Source organism: Hemicordylus capensis, chromosome 4 (assembly GCF_027244095.1).
Source record: "Hemicordylus capensis ecotype Gifberg chromosome 4, rHemCap1.1.pri, whole genome shotgun sequence".
In the NCBI taxonomy this organism is placed as follows: domain Eukaryota; kingdom Metazoa; phylum Chordata; class Lepidosauria; order Squamata; family Cordylidae; genus Hemicordylus; species Hemicordylus capensis.
The window spans coordinates 110,823,278-110,846,631 of record NC_069660.1 but is presented as its reverse complement, the minus strand read 5'-3'; the positions used below and the strand labels follow the sequence as shown (position 1 = coordinate 110,846,631).

The 23,354-nt window shown below is 41.1% G+C and overlaps 1 protein-coding gene across 6 annotated transcripts in view; it reads left to right on the top strand.

The window, feature by feature from the left end:
• SLC44A5 (solute carrier family 44 member 5) overlaps positions 1-23,354 on the top strand; it is a 296,509-nt gene that overhangs the window by 186,956 nt on the left and 86,199 nt on the right. For 5 of the 6 annotated variants that reach the window (XM_053243954.1, XM_053243949.1, XM_053243950.1 and 2 more), the window contains exon 3: positions 19,573-19,646. The exons of the other annotated variant lie outside the window; for it this stretch is intronic. In XM_053243954.1, the coding sequence (XP_053099929.1) occupies positions 19,573-19,646 (74 nt within the window). The remainder of the gene's footprint in view (positions 1-19,572; positions 19,647-23,354) is intronic. 6 annotated transcript variants of the gene reach the window in all.

Here is a 23,354-nt window from a genome sequence, read left to right as displayed (position 1 = left end):
TATTTTCCCTTGGATTACTAGCCCACTATTCTTCTTTTGTACAATCATGAGTCTAATAAGACTGAATTCAGTCTTATTATTTTGAACACATGCATCATTTTAAAGAGACATGACTGACATCCTGACTAATGAAGCACTGGTGCAACGGGAGAAGCACCAGTGTAGCACCAGTGCTCCTGAAGAGTTCCAGACTAACGTTGCACTGGGGCTAGTGTGGATATGGGAGAATGTCAGTGATCTCCCCTTCCCCTGGGAGGACTTTGTGCCACCTGAAAAGATGTCCTCAAGGGTTGCATGACCTCCAGGGACATTTTTTCAAGTGGCATGGAGCAATTCCTAGGAAGGCGAGGTCACTGAAATTTGCCACCACCACTGAGCTAGCAGTGGAGCTGAATTAATTGAAATTTTCAGAAGCACAGGCACTTCTCCCGCTGCACCAGTGCTTCATTTAGGCCTGAAGGACTTATTTGTGCATTACACAGAGTGCTTAAGGAAGAAGGCAGATCAGTGAAAATCATCCTCTATGCACATGAGCACTTATGCTTCAGAAGCACAAATATGTCCCTCACAGCTCTGTAATTCTCAAGGACATATTTGTATGTTTCATAGAGTGCTTTGTAGGGAGGAGAGATTGGCAAGAACCCTCCACTTGCTCATGCAAACCTGTGCTTCAGAAGCAGGAGTGCATCAACTTCATATGGGCTTTTTTTTTTTTTTTTTTTGGCTGCGTGCATGCAGTGTTTGCATGTCAGGCCCTGAAATTAGCAATCACAGAAGAAAATATACTGGCTGGCATTCTGACTAATGCTGTAGATGTGCTTCTAAAAAAAAAAAAGCATTGTGCAGCATTAACTTCCCTGTTTCTGAAGTGAGGGTGCATTTGCGCAAGAGTGTGGCAATTTTCACCACTCTCTTTCTCTGAAAACACTTTTTGTCCCATGGAAACTTGTTCTTGATTGCTGCACCATCCTCAGGAATGTGTTTCTACTGTAAAAGAGCACTTCCAGAGCAAGGAGAGAGTGGCAAAAATCACCATGGTGTTCAGCAAGAGCACCTTCACCTTTGAATTGGGCTAGTGCTGCATGGCACCATAATTTGAGTTCATTACTGTCTTTCAGGATAGCTCTTAAAACCCATCTGTTTGGCCTGGCCTTCCAGGGTTTTTAAACTGCTGTAAACTGTTTTAGATTGTTCTAAATGATTGCTGTTTGAATGTTTAATTGGTTTTATTCTGTTTTTATAGTTTTGATTTTAATTGTTAACTGGTTTTAATTGTTTCTATTCTGTTGTAAACCACCCTGAGCCATTTTGGAAGGGCGATATTAAAATAAAATAAAATAAAATAAATAAATGAAATGTGTGCTTTTGTTAGAAGCACATGTGCACCTTATTCAGGGTGTCAGCCACGATTTGGAATGATCTATTACACCAGTTACAAAAATGCTCTGAAATTCAGTAACACAAATTCTTATCTCCCTGAAATTTCAAGCTCCTTAAATTCAGAAAGCTGGGTTTTGCTAGTGGTTGTTGCAGGACCTCAGCCCTATCTGATTATACCTCTTGATGTATTGGACAATTGTGAGTACTTTACTTAGTTTCACAGGTTGAAAGACAATCAGCTTTCTCCCCATGCTCATACTGAAGCTTTGGGCTGCTTTGTAAAATAAGCTCAGCTTTATTGAATAGTCTTTGTGTTTTCAGCAGATAAGAGAAGTAAGAAAGGATGGCACAGAGAAGGCAAATGAAACTAGCTGTTCCTAAGAAGTTGAGATTATCCTTGGTATGCCTATATTGGAATAAGCAATTTTTTAAAAAATACCATTTTCAGATGTTTTAATAAGTTACTAAGAATAACATTTGAGAAAGAGAGGCTTCCAGTGTTGTCAAGGTGAAAAAGCAAAGCTCTCTAGGTATCCAGTTTTCCTCCATTCCTGTCTGTCTGTAGTTGCTGATAGGGCTTTTGATTATTATAAGACCTGGAGAAATAGTCATTTTTTAAAATGCTGCTATCCTCATGGTTAACAAGGCTCACCTCTTCCCCATGCTAGCACAAAAATCCCCTCCACTGAGTTCTCAATTAACTGAAGAGGTTTTCTCACACTTAGTGCTGGTGTTTGGAGAAGGTAAGAAACAATAGGAATGTTTCACACTTGCTTATAACAAACTTCCACTGTTTCTTACCTTTCGAAACACCAGAGCAAATTACAAGGTCTTGTCTCTTGCCTGACTCTTCTGTGCATGTCAGAGGATTCATGGAAGGTGGTTGGTGGTGATGACAGACAGTGGCTCACGCTCGCTGGTAAGCTAAGCTACAATTTGTGGACTTCTGATGACACAAATATAAAAACAATGTGACTGAAAATATTATCCTCAGCTCATTGATGTTAGAATAGAGAATAATAATTCAGTGGATAACCTGTAGAGGCTGTGGCTTGGGATTTAAGAATACAGGCCTAGAATCAACAAAAGAGGATAACAGTCCCAGCACTTTCTGTGCTTCTAGCTCTTAAATAGCATCTCTTTGCAGTATAATAGAATTGTTGGGGTCAGGAGTGGGGCTGCAGATATCAGTTGTGCTAAAGACTATAACTTAACAATAAACTTGAGTAGCAAGTTTATTCTAACAATAAACTTGTGCTGTAGAATAATATCTTGACTGATGCCGTGCACAGTCACACAGCATATGAATGGCAGCACAGCAAATAACTACATGTGTCCTTCATGGAATGGGGCTGTAGCTCAGTGGGAGAGCATCCAATTTACATGCAGAAGTTCCCTGGTTCAGTCCCTGGCATCTCCATGTAGTACTGGGAGAACTCCTGCCTGAAACCTTGGAGAGCCACTGCTAGTCACTGCAGGCAATACTGAGCCAGATGGACCAATGGTCTGACTCGGCATCAGGCAGCTTCTTATGTTCCTAAGTAAGCTAGGGTATGGAGTATGGAGAATACACACAGCATGCTGCTCATTTAAGTCAGTTGCATCCTCCAACATACTCTGGGAATTGTATGTTTTTGAGTATGCAGAATTTTTTAAAATAGAAATGCTGGAAACTATAGTTTTACTAATTGGCTAGTTTTCTCTGAGTTAGGAGATAAGGTGTCATATTTGAACATGTTTTAAGCTAAGCTGATTTAAATGTATAGTGTAGACTACACATTCTGCACTCACACAGGGTTGCTGTACCAATCCTGAGTTTGTAAGAGTTAGCAGAGCAAAACCTATCCACCCAAGTCATTCCAAGAGCTACTTTGTACAGGTTCAGTGCCATGCCCAATATTTTAAAATGGAGGAAGGTGCAAGTTCAGAGCTTTTCCTGAACAAATGAAAAAGTACAGCGCTTTTCCGCAACAAGTGCAGTAGAACTTCATGGTCTGTCATGTCCTTTCCCTGTTTGCGCTAGATGTTGATTTACAGTACCTACCAGAGTAAACCTTAATCAGACCTTGACAGAGCTGCCTATCTTCATACTCACATCAGGGGCACACTGTTTGTTAGCAATGGAGAGGAGAATGGGAGACATGGGTTCCATCATTACCTGATACTTAAGTATTCTGAACATAATAGAAGCATACATTATTCTTTGACAGGTATTTCTCCAGTGCCTGTATATAAGATAAGGCTTATGCACCAACAGAAGTATGAACATTCCTTCCTTCACTATACCTCCACCAACCAGAATATGCTACCATATTCTCTCTGCTTTCCCATGGTGAACTTCGGTTGTCCAAGACAAATTCTTCCACTTGTTATCTCCATTTTACATGTTTCCCTCATCGTGCTATAGCTGAACTGTAATTTTTTTAAAAAATTAAAAATTAGATATTCACATGCACAGGAAAAACCAGGCTAAGGAAGCCCACCCCAATTTTTCCTGTACGTGTGTACCGCTGCAATTGGGTCAGATCCTGGTGGCACCTCAGTGGCGAACCCGTTTCTGGAGCCACCCTCCTCATTGAGGCTAGGAGAGCAAGTGCTCTTCTAACCCTGTTTTCCTGATTGTCTGCCAGCCCTGGCACAAACAGTCAGGGCTAGCAGACTGCGGGGCTTGGTGGAGGGGAGGGAGGATCCCCATAATGCACCATGCACTTGCGTGGTGCATTATGGGAATTTATGGGGTGGGGCATTGTGTCTGACCAACCTGACCCTCCACGCCACTGGCCATATCCAGCAATCGTCTGGGCAGGCGATCCAGCCATATAAGAAGGAGCCTGCGATTATCTATGGGTAGGCCTTTTTAAGGTCTCTTCCTTTCTAGCCCTCTTGCCCTTTCTCACTAATCATGATAAATGGCTCATTAATTCCCTTTGATTCCACAGATTTTCTGTGAGAGATTCCCCCTTAACCTTTCTGTTTTTCTTCTTTCATCTTTTAGGTTCTCTAGTTGCTGTCAAGTATCTCTCACTGGTCAAATGTTACTGATTGGCTTTGTTCTTATCTCTCTAAGGATATGATTTATGTTTGAAAGGGATTTGTTTTGCTCTTAGGAACATAGGAAACTGCCATATACTGAGTCAGACCATTGGTCTATCTAGCTCAGTATTGTCTTCACAGACTGGCAGTGGCTTCTCCAAGGTTGCAGGCAGGAATCTCTCTTTGTATATAATTGTGCTTTGGCAACGTACTGTATGCTTTGGTAGTTTGTTGGTTCAATAAAAAAATCTTATCTTATTAAAAAAAAATTCTTGTCCTATCTTGGAGAAGCCAGGGAGGGAACTTGAAACCTTCTGCTCTTCCCAGAGCGGCTTCATCCCCTGAGGGGAATATCTTGCAGTGCTCACACATCAAGTCTCCCATTCATGCTTGCTACCACAAGACCAGCTCTCCTCTGCCCAAAATTCACACCTAAGAACACACACTTGATAATATTCATAGGAACATAGGAAACTACCATATACTGAGTCAGACCATTGGTCTATCTAGCTCAATATTGTCTTCACAGACTGGCAGCGGCTTCTCCAAGGTTGCAGGCAGGAATCTCTCTCAGCCCTATCTTGGAGAAGCCAGGGAGGGAACTTGGAACCTTCTGCTCTTCCCAGAGTGGCTCCATCCCCTAAGGGGAATATCTTGCAGTGCTCACACATCAAGTCTCCCATTCAGATGCAACCAGGGCAGACCCTGCTTAGCTATGGGGACAAGTCATGCTTGCTACCACAAGACCAGCTCTCCTCTCTCTTACTGTCTTTAAAACCAACTTTCACTTAAAGCCCCTGTCACCACTTGATTGCATACCAGTTATTTTATTTCAGAGCACCTTCAATTTGGTTAACATGTTTGTTATTACACAGTTCCCCAGCCACCCACCCCCTTGTGGATAAAGTTAATATCTCTTGGCTGTTGACATGAAGAACTTCAAAAAGAGTTGGGTCGGGTTTGGGGTAAAGAAATAAAAGGGATTTAAAGTACTGGGTGGAAGAAAATGTTCTTTAATAGATGCATAATACAATGAGACTGTGCACAAGAGTAGCTCAACCCAGGTAGATCTGCCCAAGCCTCGGTTGGGCTGCTTGTGTGCAGTGCTGGGGTTGAGGCTGATCCCAGCGCTGCCTCCCCTGCAAGCCTGAGTTTTAAACCCGGACCTTAATCTGGGTTAAAGGGCACGAGCACACCCTTTGGTTTGGGGTCATGTGTGTAGGTGCCCAACACATAGAATCAGGTGCCTAGAGCACCCAACCCATGTGAGAAACTCCCCCCCCCATGCACTGCACTCATTACATGGTGCATTGTGGGATATCTGAAGGTTGGGACGTGTCATGTGGGTGCGTGAGCCACATGGCACACACTGTGTCAAGATCATCTGGGGGAAAGGTAGGTCCAACCGTGCCACCGCCCCCCCCCATCCGCCCTCCCTGTCCAACAAACAGTTGTGACAATGACCTCAGTGCATCTACGGATGGAATGTAGAAAAAGTTTTAATATACTGTATTATATTTCCATATATCTTTATAGAACAAGTGGAAAAACTTCCCTCGTAAAGAAAATACTTTGTTGTGGAAATGTTTTTTACTTTATTTTCCTTCAGTAAATTCTTCAGCAGTAGAATCTCACAGTCTTTTAGCTATTCTGTTTGTTACTTTGTTTTACTCTCCTTCCTTTTTTCCCCATTTTAATAGTATTGCATTAAAATATGGCAGACATTATTAATAGTGTGCAAATTGTAATTATGACTGCTAATTTTAATGTCTTTCTACATAGTTGATAAGAATCAGGGCTTCAGAATCCTTGTCTCCTCCCTGTAATAAAACATTGGTCTGTTTCTTTTCCTCTGAAATGATCTGAAAAAAGGTTAGACGCTTTGTGTCTAACCTACATTATAATACAGTTTCCTGACAAGTTTGCTGATAGATTCTTCTTTTAAAACCCAGACAGAAAAATGTTTTGTTAAACTAGCAAAATGCATTTAACATATGCTATCAACCCATAACAACAACATAGTTATTAGACTGGAGTTTAACATATAGACACCTTTCAGCTGAACTAGAATGTCAAAGAATTATTTAATCCATCAGAATATGAAATATGTAATTACCAGTCTGATAAGATCTAACATCTTGCTACTTTGTTAGAATTTATAACAGCTTGGTACAAGGCTCGTGGGGAAATGAATCTTCGTTTAGTGCACAAGGTTTATGCGGTATTCAGCCTCCCTATGTTAATCTTACTGCATGTGTTTAATATTTAATACCAGTAGTAGCTGAGAACTGAATTCTTGGGCACAATCTATTTCAGTCTGCTGATGAGAGTCATGGAACATATACTTGGTAGTGGCGTCCCAGGAGGGTGATGGAATTCATATTATATTCTAGGTAATTGCAATGCATCAAAAAGAATCCCCAATTTGTTTAAGCTGTTCAGAAATATAAAAGAAAATGAAAGCAACAAAAAGTTGCTTAGAGTGGTAATGTGCTAGTCTCCCTTGAACAGACCTTGAAATTAGGTCATCAATTAAGCAGTTCCTGCAAACAAAACCTATTTTACTCCTGTGAACAATTTCTTCATCTCTCTCTCTCTCTCTCTCTCTCTCTCTCTCTCTCTCTCACACACACACACACACACACACACACACACACACACACACACACATATCACAGTTCAGATCCCCTCTATTTTTACTCTTCATGACTGCAGAATAGTGACAGGCCATATCAGGAATATCTTGGGAGAACTTCTAAGAGTTTGTAAATTAAAACAAAAACAAGAAGAGGAATATGCTTGTTTTGTTTTGCAGAGTATCCTAGATCTGGAGCATTCAGTTCTGTGAAGCTACTATATTCAGGAATAAGGATATTGATGAATGAGTGCATGGATGCAATAGGAGAAGCCGAACATAAAAATAAAATTTAAGAGCTTTAATTTAAAAAAATGGAGGGGTAGAACAATGGTCAGGATAAGGGAGAGAGACTTCTATCCAGGGTCCTTTGCACAGGTGCCTTTAGCACTGTTAAAGCATTGCTACTCCGCAGTTAGCTGTAAATGGAATTATAATTGTGATTTTGCACATCACATAATATGCCATTTTGTCTCCATTAACATCTCTGTTAACACTGCAAAAGACCAAAAACAAAGAAACCCATCGTGACACACACAGACTCCTCCACCCACTCCTCACACAGTGTGAGCTTGCCTGTATTTGGAGGCAGCTGGGCAAAGTTGTATGAACCTCAGTTTTCCCCTGAAGCATGTGTGCAATAATACATATTTAAAATTTTATTCTATTGCTCTATTAAGGTAAAGCTCCAAGCTGGGCAAAGGGCGAACTATGGAGATGCTTGCAAAGCATCTTGTTGAAGCACCCCTAAAGCAGTAGAAGGGTGCAGGACTGCCACACACACAGACAGAGCTGTCCCCATTCCATGAGAGTGAATGGAAATGGTTGCTGTGTCCTTCTCCTGATTGGTGTGATGCTGGGGGGAACAAATCCTAGCTGAACTCCAGAGCAATTGAAATACTTATTATTATTATTTTTAATTGCTAAGCTTCAGCAAAGGAAACAAAACAAACCTGTGGCTTTTACTGTAATATAGGAAGGAAGGGTGGAAATGCAAGCAAATCGGTTGCACACTGAAAGTCTACACATGAAAGGTGGGCACTCTAAATCCATAAAAGGCAAAAAAACCCCACCAGAAATCAAATCTGGAAGGGGAAAAATATGACATTGGTATGAAGTAGGTTGGCAGCAGTCATCTGAACACTCCATAAAAGTGAATGATTGAGCAATAGCAATTCTGGAATAAACAGCTAGTGTGGAACTGAGCCAGAATCATAGGAAGCTTTGTTCTCTCTAATAATGAGCTTTTCCAAAAGCCCTTAAGAACAGGAGCGCTAAACAGATGACAGATTGGAAGATATGGAATGAAGTTCACCTTGCATGATTTTCATTTCTGTGTACAGAGAGAGAGAGATCGAGATCTGGATATACCAATCAAAATGAATTCTTGCATATATCCTTTTGAGTAATTCTTTGAGTACATTGGGACAAGGACCCTCTTCTTGAGCAGATTGGTGTAGCTGTGTTTACTTGATATTGCACTTTACATGATTAGCAAAAAAAATTAGTGTAAAACCACCTTAAGAATTTAAAGTGAGAACTGGGGAAAAAGAGAGATTCAGCATTTTATGAAACAGTAGATGGCTGAGGTGACAGGAGTGTTGTGAGGAGTTTGCTGCAACAAAGAAAGTGACCTACATTGGAAAAGGCATATATGAATGCATTAGTATAAAAGGCATGGCTGATACAGACTTAAAAGTTCAGTGTCAAGAAATTATGCAGTGCTTCTAGAAAGAACAGTATATTCTTGTCTAATCACCACCTTTACCAAGAGTGTGCTTTTAAAAAAACTAGCAGGTGAAGAATATAAGGGAGAACATTGAATCATATAAGGGAGAATGTTGAAAGGCATCAGATTTTTCCTGATTGTATTGCTGATTTTCCTTGTTGATCACATTGAATAGCTTACTTGCACGTCACTTACTTGCACGTCTTCTCCGCTATTTTAAGTAAAGGCTTCTCATCATTTCCTTGTAACTATAATTAGGGCTGGGGGAGGGGGGGGAATCCCAGGTACATGGTAGTCTTGGTGCCTACAACTTTAATTCTAAATTTACCTACCCCACTACTTCTCTGTGTGTTGTACCATATCTTTGGAAACTTTCAAAATGGATATTTTGTAATTCTTAGAAGCTTAAATTAGCAGTTTTAAGTGCTGAAGCAAGTGTGTCTGTGTGGTGGTGATAGTGATGCGTATTATTATTAAAAACCCATTAATCAGAGAAGAAGGAGTGTGTGTGTGTGTGTGTGTGTTGGCCATTATGGAGAACTCAGAGGTAATGCCAAGTTCTCTATTCACATGAAACAGTAAGGTTGTTTTCATGACCGGCTATACTCAGGTAGGGATGTGCTACCTGGATATAGCCCAATTGTGAGAAGCACCGATCCCAGTACTGGTGCACCACGACATGGTAGTCCAGGTTTGTTTAACCTGGGCTAATAGTGGGGTAGTGAGTGTGCCCTCCTACCCCAGTCCCTATGATGAGAACTCTCAGGCTGCCTGCAACCTGAGCATTCACAAAGTGGGGTAGCAAGAGCCTGTCCTGGTGTGGTGCATTGTGAGATGCCGGAGGACTTCCTGCTCGAGCTCCCAGGACTTCAGCTTGCCGTGGTGCGGCTTGTATATCAGGCAAGCAGCAGAGCAATTGACTAAGGCAGATCATGTGCAGGGAAGTCGTGAGAATGGCCTCACCATCAAACAAAGCTATTAATATAACAATCCAGTATTTGCTTGAATCCTGTTATCAAGCTCCATTACATACATGCATAATTGGATAATTTGGGCTGTATCATATGCCTGATGCCAGTGAACGTTGAGCATATGCACCACAGTATTTAAGGACCTATAATGTTTAGTTAAGGATCCTATGTGTTTAAAAGGGATTGTTTTGGATTCTGCTAGATTATCAACACCACACACACATTACAAAATAGATATGTGCTGCTGAATTGAGCAGCACCACATCACAAGATACACACTGAGCAATCAAGGGTATGTAGGCCTCAGACAGTCATCGGTTATAAACACTGGAATATTTACCTTACTGTATTTTAGCTCCAGGCAAGTCTTTGTGCTCCCGCATGAACATTTTGTGCTCCAGGGAACTAGCAGGATCATTGGAGCTCTAAACAGATAGTAGTAGATGCAGAAGCAAGTTGACAATAAACATTTTTTGTTTAAAATGTGGAGGCAACTTGGTGGAGCTCGCTTAATCTAGAGATAATCTTTCTCTCCACTTCCCCTGCTCCCATGGTTCAGCAATTTTGATCATTGGCCTCATTGCCTCTAAAAGAGAGCCAGCGTGGTGTAGTGGTTAGAGTGCTGGACTAGGACCGGGGAGACCAAAGTTCAAATCCCCATTCAGCCATGAAACTAGCTGTGCCAGTCACTTCTCTCTCAGCCTAACCTACTTCACAGGGTTGCTGTGAAAGAGAAACTTAAGTACGTAGTAAACCGCTCTGGGCTCCTTGGAGGAAGAGTGGGATATCATCATCATCATCATCATCATCACATTTTGCAAGGAGGTGATATTGAACAATGGCTAACAGCTGGGAAAACTCATCTCATCATGAAAGACCCAGCAAAAGGTGCAGTTCCAAGTAATTAGAGACCGATAACCTGCCTGCCAACCATGTTCAAATTATTAACTGGAATAATAGCAGATGAAGTCATGCAACACTTATTAACTAACCAACAGCTTCCAGTTGAACAGAAAGGAAATTGCCCGAACACCAGAGGCACAAAAGACCAGCTGCTGATTGGCAAAATGATTTTCGAAAATTGCAAGAGAAGAAAAACCAATTTAAGTGTTGCATGGATTGACTACAAGAAAGCCTTTGATTCATTGCCTCACACATGGATACTAAAATGTTTAGAAACAACTGGTGTCAGCAAAAACATTCAGATATTTATAAAAAAAGCAATGAGTATGTGGAGTACACAGTTAACAATCAATGGAGAGACACTTGGACAGGTTAGCATTAGAAGAGGCATCCAAGGGGACTCACTATCCCCTCTGTTGTTTGTAATCGCCATGACCCCACTTTCACAAATACTCAACAAAACAGGCCTTGGATACCAAACATCTAAAACATCAAGTCAAATAAACCATCTGCTGTACATGGACGATCTGAAGTTGTATGGAAAGTCCCAGTCAGAAATCGAATCACTGCTAAACACTGTCCGTATATTCAGTAGCGATATAACAATGGAGTTTGGACTAGACAAGTGTGCTGCATTAATAATGAACAGAGGGGAAATAACAAAAACAGAAGGAATACATCTGCCAAATGGAAGCAAGATCAAGAACCTGGAAGAGAAAGAACATTACAAATACTTGGGCATTCTCCAGGCTGATAACATTGCACACATTGAAGTTAAAAGAAAATTTGGAAGTGAATACATCAGGAGAGTTAGAAAAATCCTCAAGTCCAAACTCAATGGCGGGAACACCATACAAGCCATAAACACCTGGGCTATACCTGTTATCAGATACACTGCAGGAATAATAGACTGGACCCAGGCAGAGCTAAAGACGCTGGATCGTAAGACAAGGAAAATTATGACCATCAATCATGCTCTGTACCCCCGCAGTGATGTAGATAGGCTATACCTCCCTCACAGCTCAGGTGGAAGAGGAATGCTGCAAGTCCATCAAACAGTAGAGGAGGAGAAAAGAGGTCTTGAAGAATATATCAAGGACAGTGAAGAAGATGCACTTCAAATGGTCAATAACGAGAAACTATTCAACACCAATGAAACCAAGCAGGCCTACAAGAAAGAACAAGTCAAGAACTGAGCAGGAAAATGGAAAAAGAAGCCCCTGCATGGTCAATATTTGCACAATATAAGTGGAAAATCAGACATCACCAAGACCTGGCAATGGCTTAAGAATGGCAGCTTGAAGAAAGAAACAGAGCGTTTAATATTGGCTGCGCAAGAACAGGCACTAAGAACAAATGCAATAAGAGCAAAAGTAGAAAAATCCACCACAAACAGCAAGTGCCGCCTTTGTAAAGAAGCAGATGAAACAGTGGACCACCTAATCAGCTGTTGTAAAAAGATTGCACAGACTGACTACAAACAAAGGCATGACAAGGTAGCAGGGATGAGATACTGGAACATCTGCAAAAAATACAAGCTACCTGTAGCCAAAAATTGGTGGGACCATAAAACTGAAAAAGTGGTAGAAAATGAAGATGTAAAAATATTATGGGACTTCCTACTACAAACAGACAAACATCTGCCACACAATACACCAGATATAACTGTAGTTGAGAAGAAAGAAAAACAAGTGAAAATAATCGACATAGCAGTACCAGGGGGTAGCAGAATAGAAGAAAAAGAAATAGAAAAAATCACCAAATACAAAGATCTACAAATTGAAATTGAAAGGCTGTGGCAGAAAAAGACCAAAATAATCCCAGTGGCAATTGGTGCCCTGGGTGCAGTTCCAAAAGACCTTGAAGAGCACCTCAACACCACAGGGGCCACAGAAATCACCATCAGCCAATTAAAAAAAGCAGCTTTACTGGGAACAGCCTATATTCTGCGACAATATCTAAAACAGTTGACAATAAAATTCAGCCATCCCAGGTCCTTGGGAAGGACTCGATGTCTGGATAAAACAAACCAGTCAATAACACCTGTCTGACTGTGTAAACAAGGAATAATAATAATAATTATAGAGAAAGAAACATGAGAGGACACTACATGCAACTAATGAAGTGTATCAGTCAGAAAAAAGAAACCAGCGGTAGCCAGTGCTGCTGGAAAGGGGGTTGCTCACATAACCTTCTTGCTCAGTCTCTTCTAACCTGGTCTGTGTGCTCAGGTTCTGTCTCCTGCTGTACCCTATGGGCCACTAACTGAATTTACTTACAGCTGCATAAGTTCTAACAGACCATTATAAATCCTCTATCACAGATAAGGTTCTGCAGATCAAAAAATTTCCAACAATATAGTAGACTAGAGAAAGGGCAGTATAATATTTTGGAAACACCATAACCAATCAGTGTTACATTCAATGTAGGTTTGATGTAAACCAATTACGATCGTGTTGGACTGGAGGGCCGTTATTCTGAGTGGGAATACGGAGGAAGGCTTGGTGATCTTGCGACTCTCAGGCTGCATCCGCTCTCACTCGGAAGCATGCCAGTGAACACTGCTCAGTGCCTCACTACCTGGTTTGAGGTGGGCTGGCATGCTTCCCCTCCTAGGGGGCAACCTCATGGTCAAGATAAAGTTCAGACTGGTTCCGAGCTGAATCAAAGTCTAGTCCTTCGCCCTCCTGTGGGCATACCTCCTATGAGATTGATCCACATAGGGGATACTCACACTTTAGTTCCATTCCATTGCAGGTTTGTAATTATTTAATAAAGTGGCCCTAGTTTCTTCCAACTACATGTGTCCTGTCATTATTTGGGTCTGGTTTCACAACAGCCACCACAGACTGCTTTATTGATATAGGGCCAGTTTGGATGATGCTGTCTGTTTATCCTGTCTGCCAGGTGTTTGCAAATAAGGAAGTGCATATTCCACTTCCCCACTTGCTGCATCATTCCACTCTGCATACTCATCTGGGGTAGATGGATGGACCATCCAGACCATGCTTAAATAGTACAGTTCTAACACTAAAAGTATTATTAAAGAAGTAAAATAATGGACAGCTTGGATGGTCCACTCTACATAAGTCTGTGGTGTCAAACAATGAGCAACATTAGAGGGAAACATGTGCCATCATTTATAATTGTGGGTGTGGCTTTCAGATGGTATAATTTGAACACTGGTGTGACAACATGTCTCATCTCACAGGTCAATTGTCTTGTGTCCACAAATATCATAGCCCTCACCAATGCTTGTTTGCTTACTGGTCTTTTTATTTTTCCTTTCCTGTGAACCTTGACTTGCAGTTATTTTGGTGTGCTAATATCTTGCAAGGGGAAATAAAATATGTTGTAATCTCATCAAACAATTCACCTCTTTTTGCTAAAACAGCTGTTATTCCAGCTTTATATGCAAGTGTCCACTATCTGTATCAGTACAGCCTCTGTTGTGTGCACTGATCCAAAAGGCTGGTGGCATATAAAAGAAAAGATAAGCAAAAACTGAGAAAATGTAGTTCAGGTACCCACTGGAGGAAGACTATGCCAAATGTTTCAAGGATAATATAACTAAAGTGTCTTGATCATTCCTTCTGTTTCTCATTCTGTTAGGTATGTAAGTTAATAGTAATAACAATTTACTGAATTAATGCAATATGATTTCTCAAGTTCCTTCTAGAAAAGTGCACCATTTAACATGCACTATTCTGTAAAAAAAAGTGTGCTTGAATAAAAAGTGTTTGCATCAGAACTTTGCTTTAGTTATTGAAAGAGCTTAGTGCTCTTGCTAATTCTAAGGAAAAGGACTCTACTTTCCTAGTGGTGGCATTGATTGATATCAAATTAAGGATGCATCTGAACCAAATGTTTGAGACAGATCAATGTTCTGATTTAAAGCACTGGTCACCCACAATCTACTCTTTTGAGTGTCTGTCACTCCTAGCACAGATAGACAAGCAGAAGAGTGACAGTAACACAACAATCACCCAAAACCACCTGACTAGGAGGAAGATCTGGAGGAAGTTGTAGGAGCTGCTGGACAGGTTTGAATATCTGCCTCCCTCCTGTCTGCTGTAAGGCCTGGGAGGCTGAACTGGGACCATCCTTCTGGGACTGCAGAAGCTGAACTCATAGGCAGGGGCGCACCTAGGTGATTTTTGAGCTAGGACCTAAAGTCCTTTGGAGGCAACCCCAGAGGCCCCAACCCACCCACAGGCAGCCACACATCAAGCAGACAGATAGTTACCATTTTAATGACTGACTCAGCTGGTTGTTGGGCTCAGGGACAGCCGCTCTGCTGCTGTGGTGGAGAGCCGAGAGTGCCTGGCTGGCTCCTTCCCCAGCTCTCTAGCTGGCCTGCGCCTCTTCAACACGCTCGCTCTTGCCAGCGTTGCTGCTGCTACTTCCTCCCTCCTTGCACGTTCAGCAGCGTTCCTGAGGCAGGCAGGTGGAGTCGAGAGAGGGGCCGGGGTGCACATGCATCCAGGCAGTTGCCCACCCCTGCCAGCAGCCAGGATCTCCGCCGCACCAAGGCAGCCCCTGCCTGCAGGACCATCCTCTCACTCGGCCCAGTTTCGATGCAGTGGAGCAGAGGACACAAAGGCCGCTAGCAGCAATGGTGCAGCCCAGTCCATTCCCCACTGAGGCAGCCTGGCTCCCATCCCCATCCAGTGGCACGCACAGTTGCTGGGACTGGGAAGTGGTGGCAAGTGGCTGCTGCCTGCCACCATCATGAAGAGAGGGGCGTATTTGGAGGCCTCCAAGGTGGCTGTGGACCGGGCCAGATCCCTGAGGCCAGGTCCTAAGAACTTCTCTGCTCTTAGGCCTGACTACCTCCTTCCTACCTGAAGCTTGCAGGCTGCTCCTTTCTCTGGCTCAGTAGGTCATCGTGGCCAGCTGGACCCTGCTGGTGAGAGCAGTGTGGGTGTGGCTGGCCCAACTATAAAGCCAGGGCTGGGGCAGTGGCACAGCCATTGGCAGTGGCCGCCAAAGGGGGCCGGCCTTTGGGGTGGGACTGAGGGCTGGGGCAGAATGTTGGACTTCTGGATCCATCCTTAATATATATCATCAGTTGTGCCAGATCTAGCCTTGAAATGGCTTAGCCTTTCAAGGTTGTTAAATATATTGCTTTATTTCTATTGTGCTTTTATTGCTATTTTTGTGATTTCATTGTGATCTTGTTAAACTCTGTTAATTTTTGTGATTTCATTTAATTTTGTGCACTGTCCAGAGTTGTGAGTTGGGCGGTATATAAATTTAAATTATTTTAAATAGAAAGGAAATATTGTATTTCTTTAGACGAGCCTCATTTGAAACAATTGCAGATGAACAGTTCCTCAAATTGATAGTCTGCATTCATATAAAATTTATTTGCTTTCAGCACAGAGTCTCCGTGCATTGCCTATCACACTAGTCTGAATATTTAAAACCTTGCCTCTTGTATGTCTTCAGTACTTGGATCCTGGCACTCTAGAGATGCATGAACACAAATGCAATAGTTTACTGCCCAGTGATGTGTTTGCATGAATCTTTAAATCCAGCTCCCACCAAAGTATGCCTTCTCTCTATCAAATTCCATGATGAATCAATGTTCATTGCAAAATGACAGTGTGTGTGTGAAGAGAAGTTTTAAAAGTGAAAACTGCACTTGCTGAAGATGATAATAGAAGCGACTGGTAGGGGGTGGCTTTCAGGGAACAAGATGAAATATTTTGTCTTGTTTTCTCCTTTCCCTTCTGTTTTTCTTTCTTCTGCCTAGCAAGTCTGGAAAGTTGACTGCTCAAAGGCCTGACTGTTTTGTCACAGTATGGATTGCAGCTGAGAACTCTTTGCAACCAGCAATAGTTTCACTTTCTGCATTTTTTGAAAGATATGCCCTGTTCCAAATCTCAAATTGTACCATCTTCACTCCCAGTGTGGCTTACAAGTGTAGCCTTGGTTCTAAAGCCAGAAATGGCAAGAACAGATTTTCACTGTACACATAATTATACTATCAGTCTACATTGGGGTGAGGAACCTTGGCCCTCCAGCTGTTTTTGAACTACCTGTGGCTGGGGATGATGGGAGTTAACAGCTGGAGGGCCAAGGTTCCCCACCCCTGGTCTACATGGACCTATATGCTGTAAAAACAGTCATTGCAGTTTAATGCTTAACTACATTACAAATAGTCCACAAAAGAAAATTAAACAGCATTGGCACATCTTACGTGGATGCCAGGAAAAGCCAGTCAATTCTTTTAAGAGAACTAAAATTTGAAAGATATACTAGTCAGGCAGCTTACAAAAATATATTTACAAAATATAAAACACAGAATAAAAACCAAAAACACCAGCAAAAGCATCAAAGAGAAATAAAAACAGCAGCAGATAAAAATGCTCATAAAAATAAAAACGTTTATATATATTTTTTTAAAGCACACCAGTGATGGTGCCTGGTGGACATCTTCAGGGAGGGCATTTCAGAGATATGGTACAACCACAGAAAAGACCCTGGCTAACATCAAGAACAGAGTGAGAACACAGTAAGAGCTGTGTTCTCACAGCCAGTGGCTTTGCTGTTGCTGTTGCACCCATGCATCTGGGAGAGGAGCAAGTTTGGGCAATTTCTCTGCTTCCAAAAGTGTCCTGTGTCTTCAGAAAATTTGGCAATTTCTCTGCTTCCAAAGTGTCCTGTGCCTTCAGAGTAGGGGTGTGCACGGAACCGCAGCACTGCGGTCCAGCACTTTGTCGGGGGCTCATTTAAGGGCGGGGGAAGGTTTACTTACCCTTCCAACCGCTTTTCCCCCTCCAGCGCGCGTATTGTATGTAGTAATTGGGGTGGCAGGATACCTCCCTGCCGCCCCTTCTCCCTCTTCAGTGCAAAAGGCTTCACAGAGCCTTTTGCATACGCGCACATCGCACGCAAGCTTCACGTCTCCCCGACGATAAGATACCAGTCGCTATATTAACAAGATTGCAGTTGAGCTTGTATAAAAGAACATCTTAATTTACTCTTGTTGCACTAGGTTAGCCAAAGAGTTATTTCTAGGATCCAAAGAGAATAGTATGCGCACCCATGCACTTCCATGTGTGCCATCAAGCTATCCCAGTGGCCAGCTTTGGCCATAGCTAATAACACTGCATGGAAAGCTACTCCTGAAGGTTTTCCACATTCTGGGAATGTCTGGGACCCGAAGTAGGGTTGTCAAAGCCTCACTATGAATGTAGGAGCTCCCTGCCTTAGGATGCTGGACATCCTGAATACGGGTATGCCCATGCAAGCAAAGAAAGCATGTGTGCAGTGGTAGCATTCCCACTTCTGAAGTGTGGGTGCTCGGGTGGTATGTGTGTCTGATTTTCACCAATCTCCCCTTTCCCTTGAACTGCTCTGAGCAACATGCAGCCCTCAGGGACATAATTGTGTGTTGCTCTCAGAGCACTTCCTGGGGAAATTAGATCAGTGAAATCCAATCGTGCCCCATGCATGATTGCCCACAGTTCATAAGGGAGGACATCAAAATTTAATTTTGATGGCCAACCTTCTGATTAATAATGCATGAGTACTCCTGAAGCATGGGTATTCTTGCACAAGAGTGCTACTATTTTCATCATGCTCTTTTTGTTCCTGAAACACATCCCTGAGGTTTGTACAGCTCTTAGGGACATGTTTCTGCAGGTCAGAAAGTGTTTCTGGAGCAAAGGGAGTTTGGTAAATATTATCATGTTCTTGTGCAAGAGCACCTGTGTTTCAGAAATGTGAGGGCATGTGATCTTGCTTTTGTTAGAAGCACAGACCCACACATGGTTAGTCAGGATGTCAGCCAATATTTATTTGATTTAATTCAGATGCTTGTTCAAGCATGGCCGGCATTAGCATTCCATTGTTTGTTGATTACTAATCTCTTGTCTGCAGATTAATCTTTAACATTATTTAATATTATTAATATTATACTACCCAGAGAACTTATGGTTTGGGTGGTATAGAAACGTATTAAATAAATTAAAATAAATTAAAATAAATTGTTAATGGTTTTTTTCCCATTTCTAAAAGCAGAATTGAAAGACCATGAGGTATTATGTACTGTTTTGTTCCTTAGCAGTATGTATCTAGCTATTTTTAATGTTCCCCCTATCTGCTAGGCCAGCCACTTTACCATTTACTGCTTTTAAGCTGAATAGTACTGGATTTTGAGGTGGACCATCATACCCACATATCTACCCACTGGCAACCTAACTCCTGAATCACTGGATGGCAGTACTTCAGTTTCCCTCTGGTTTCAGTTTGCCATTTCCTGAACTAAAATGAAAGTTATCTTGAATTATGTATAGTCCAGTCTGTCCAGTTCAATATTGGATGGTTTCCAACCTATTCAACAAATGCACAATGGCACCCTTTTGATAGTAACCTTTCCCCCCACTTAGCAATAGGACGTTTGTACTTGTGGCAAATATACATCTAACATGTTCCCCAATTTTGCTTGCTGCTAGATACTCAGTGTGGGCTGAGTTATGACATACAGAATTTCAATTTTTACTCATGGCAAATGAGACAGACTTTCTATTCACTAGGCAACAAAAGGTTCCATGATCTGAGAGGACAGTTGTCATAATGAGCAGAGTGATCATGCGTTTGCCTGGAGTATTGCCCAAATGTATAAATGGCCCAATTTCTGCAACAATCCTTTGATGCAAGCTACTCTTTTCTTGGGAACAAGCATATCGAAGTTTGGCCTTGCCTATGTTTTATTGACATTTTGAATGTTTGTTTCTCCCACAGTAAATGTTGGCTTACAAGAGGTGTATGGCTTTGAAAATGAGATTTTAGGAAAGATTAATGGGTTGGTAGCCAGTGGATAGGCAAATATGCCAAGAAGTGAATTTTATTTTGAGCCACAGTTGTATTATTGGACACACTTGTAATTGCTTAATATGTTCTATCTTCAGGCATTGTACAGACGTTTTCTGCTGTGTCATCTTTGTAGTGGTCATCCTGGGTTACATTGCTTTAGGAATTGTAGGTAAGTAAATACATGCACAGTTGAACTTAACCTATTAATCAGAGAGTAACTTTTCATTTACTAGACAACCAAATGTTTCTTGAAGTTTAATGGACATTCCAATTAAAGATATTGACATTCATTTAACAGCTTTCTGAGAAACAAAGCATTAACTACCTGCTCACATTAGTTTACTGTTGTAATTATAGGGGGATGGGGATCAAAAGGATGGCTATATTGATAGGTGGGGGGATGTCCAAGTTGAACAATGTAGGAGAATTGCCATGGTTCAATAATTTTGTTCTTTATTACTGTAATTGTAAAGAGCTGTGATTGCGGCAGAAAAATGATAGCAATTATCATTAAGCAAAACAAGAAAGAAAAAGTCTCTCTTTTAACAGGCTTTGCATTTTTATAACTCTAGTAAGATAGTTTGTACAAATAAATTGAGAAGCATAAGAATTTATTTAGCTATGGAATTCAGATTTATTCACTTATCACATTCAGCAATAACCATCTTTGTGAGAACATTACTGATGGCCAAATTAAATGGGATGCCACCAGTGGTCCCTCTAATTTTTTCTATCTCTTTGCGGAATGAGTTTTGTTCGGGACGGCAGTATCAAAGCACTGTGTGCACACATGCATTCAGAGTGGGGCCTTCCTAATTCAACCTAAGAAGGATCTAAAATTAAGTGAGCGGACATCAGAAAACTTGTGAGCGCTCGCACATGTGCACGTCTTAGAGGGAACAGTGGATACCACCATTCCGTCTCTTTATTTTCTGTTAAGTTCATATGAGTAGTACATAATATGATATCACCACACTGTGCATCTTCCCACCCTGGTTCAAATCACTGGCTGTATGTAGAGGAGCAAAGACAGCTCAGTCTAGTTTGGCCTTAACTGAGGACAAATTCCAGTTGTTGTGCATATTCAGCTACTCGGTCCATCCACTGAACTCAATAGCAAAATCTCCATTCATTTTAATGAATCTGGTTTCCTGAAATATGATGTTGCTCTGCTTTGTTTTAATGGGCATGATGAACTTTATTTTGATTAACTTTATTTTGATTAATCAATATTTAATATTGATTAAATATTATCATTTTTCTATACTGTATAGACACAAAATAATAAAATTATAGACACAAAATTATGTCAGAAAACAAAGAGGAAGGCTCACATTGCACAAGCAATGAAAATCAGAAAATAGAATAGAAAAGAATGCATGCCCACTGTCTTGCTGGAATATCCTATTAATACAGCATTCTACTACATCACAGCAAGGTATTGAAAATTTCTCAAGGTCTTCCTGCACAACCCATCAGAGAATGTAACTATATACTACATATTAGCAATTCTTCAATAATTATGCAAGTGGCATTCCAGTGGAGGAAGAGGAGGAGGAGGACTCCTGCCACTCCATTTTCACAGAGGATGTGGGATATTGGTACTGTTGTTTGCTATTTGTTTTTGTTGTTGTGCTTCCTTGCATGAGTTGGGCAATGGAACACTGAAGAAATCTACAAATGATTGACCCCCTCCTAACTAAATAAAAAGCAACCTCATAAGATAGAATGGAGACTAATTAAATTGGAATGACACTATATCCAAAAGGTGGTGGCATTGCTTGTACAATATCAATCCACATTTCATTTATATGGATATGAATACTGCCAGGGAGATTCATCTTATTTTCCCCGAACTGTTATTATTACAGGGCATATAGATGTTGTATGTAATAAATACATTATAAATATAAGCTACAGATTAAGAAACTTTAATAAGTTTCATTAAATGAAACATATAGCTGAACATGTTTGACCATCTACCACCAATTCTCTTATATTAGTTTTTAATAAAACATATGGTTATGTGTTATTATGACATTTATTTAAAATATGATAAAAATTCTCAGTGTATGAATGAAAACATTGTCCCTTGCTATACTGCCTCTTAATCTAAAAATATTTGTTTGTTTTTATTTTATTTTTATGTCCCAGATCCTCAAAAGCCTTTCATATATTGTAATTGAATTTACCTTATTCCATCTGGTTCTTATTGCCATTCTGGCCTTTTTAGGTTGTATCACTTGTTCCCAAATTCTCAGCTAATACAAATGATTTCAAATAAGAGAAGAGTTTCGCCAGTTGGCCCAAATTTGTCCAAGGAACAAATAATCCATCATGACTAGAATGAGCTCTAATAAATACAACATTTGAGCTCTAATAAATACAACATTTTACATCAATCTCAATATATTGGATTTGAATCTAGATTGAATCTCCTGAATCCCCATCTGACCTGGCTAGAAATTTAAAGACGATCATCCCGACAGTCATAGAATAAGCCTTTTCTGGTAGATTATGAGGTACCATATCAAGTCAAAGATCCTTTCCCAGGTGGCCTGGGAAAGTACATGGCTGCTTATCCAATTCCATAAAAGTGCAGTATACAGGTTTACTCAATAACAAGCCTTCTAACATATTCCAGGCAGGATGGACTGCTCATAGGCCATATTTTCTAAGAGGGTGTTTACCATGTGGCGATTGAAAATACTGAAACAACCATGGTCAGTACTGCCCCATAGAAATTTATATATCTTTAAATAAGCTCATTATATCATCTTTACCACCTTTCCTGTTTCAAAGAGATCTTCTTCACGCCACATTTTCTTCTCACCTATTATGTATCACCTACAACTAAGTCTTTTTGACTGCTTAGAAAATGCAGTATTCCTGAAAAAAGAACTATTTTGGAAGAAGATGGGTGAGGTTCCAATCTGATACATATATGCCTTTTTCTACAGTTTAGGACCATGTTCCCACTAGATTGAACACAGCAGGAAATATATATTCCTGATTCATATATTACTGAAGTGGCATTGGCATGAAAGATATTCACCTGTTTTCCAGGCCTAATCCTATAGATGGTACACCATTTACTGAGCCAAACAATATGGTTTCTTCCCATCCTCAGAATAGAGTCTAAAGACTGCCCAACACACATGGTTCCTTTCTACAATTACTACTTAAACAACATAAGACCAGGCTACAAGGAATCATCCCTCATATTGAAACACATGAATGGGCCCAAAGGACTAGACGAACTTTTCAAGAACATGGGTTGAATAACAATATAGAACCAGCAGTATTATCAGCTACATTTCTGTTCTGTAATTCCCAGCCTTTTTCCAGTTGTATTCCCAAGTGCATTCCCAGCAAAAAAACGTAAATGGATTGATAGCAATATGCTTACAGAACAATCTTTGCAGACAGTATAAATCCTTTTAAAACAGAAAATAAAACCATTATACATGCCGATTATAAATATATTGACTGACATATAGAGTTACACACCGGACGTCATCCGAAAATATGTCCCCAAAAGCTGTGCAAACCCCCAGGGACATATTGATGCAGTGCACATGAGCAACCAAACCTTGGCTAGGGCAGCCCAGCCTGGGTTTTGCTGCCCATATGCACCACCAGGATCAAGCCCAATCCTGTTGCTGCCCTTACTGGTAGCCTGACTTTTAACCCCAGCTTTTATCGCCCTTAACCCTGGCGTGCTCTTAACCCTGGCACAACCTTAACCCTAGAGCCAGGGTCCTGTTTATGCTCAGGTAGGTTGCACACAGTCCGGGCATACACAGAGTTGGGTGTCTAGAATGCCCGACTCGTTTCCCCAGCCTCCACTGATATGCACTGCCAGGAGCAATGCAGA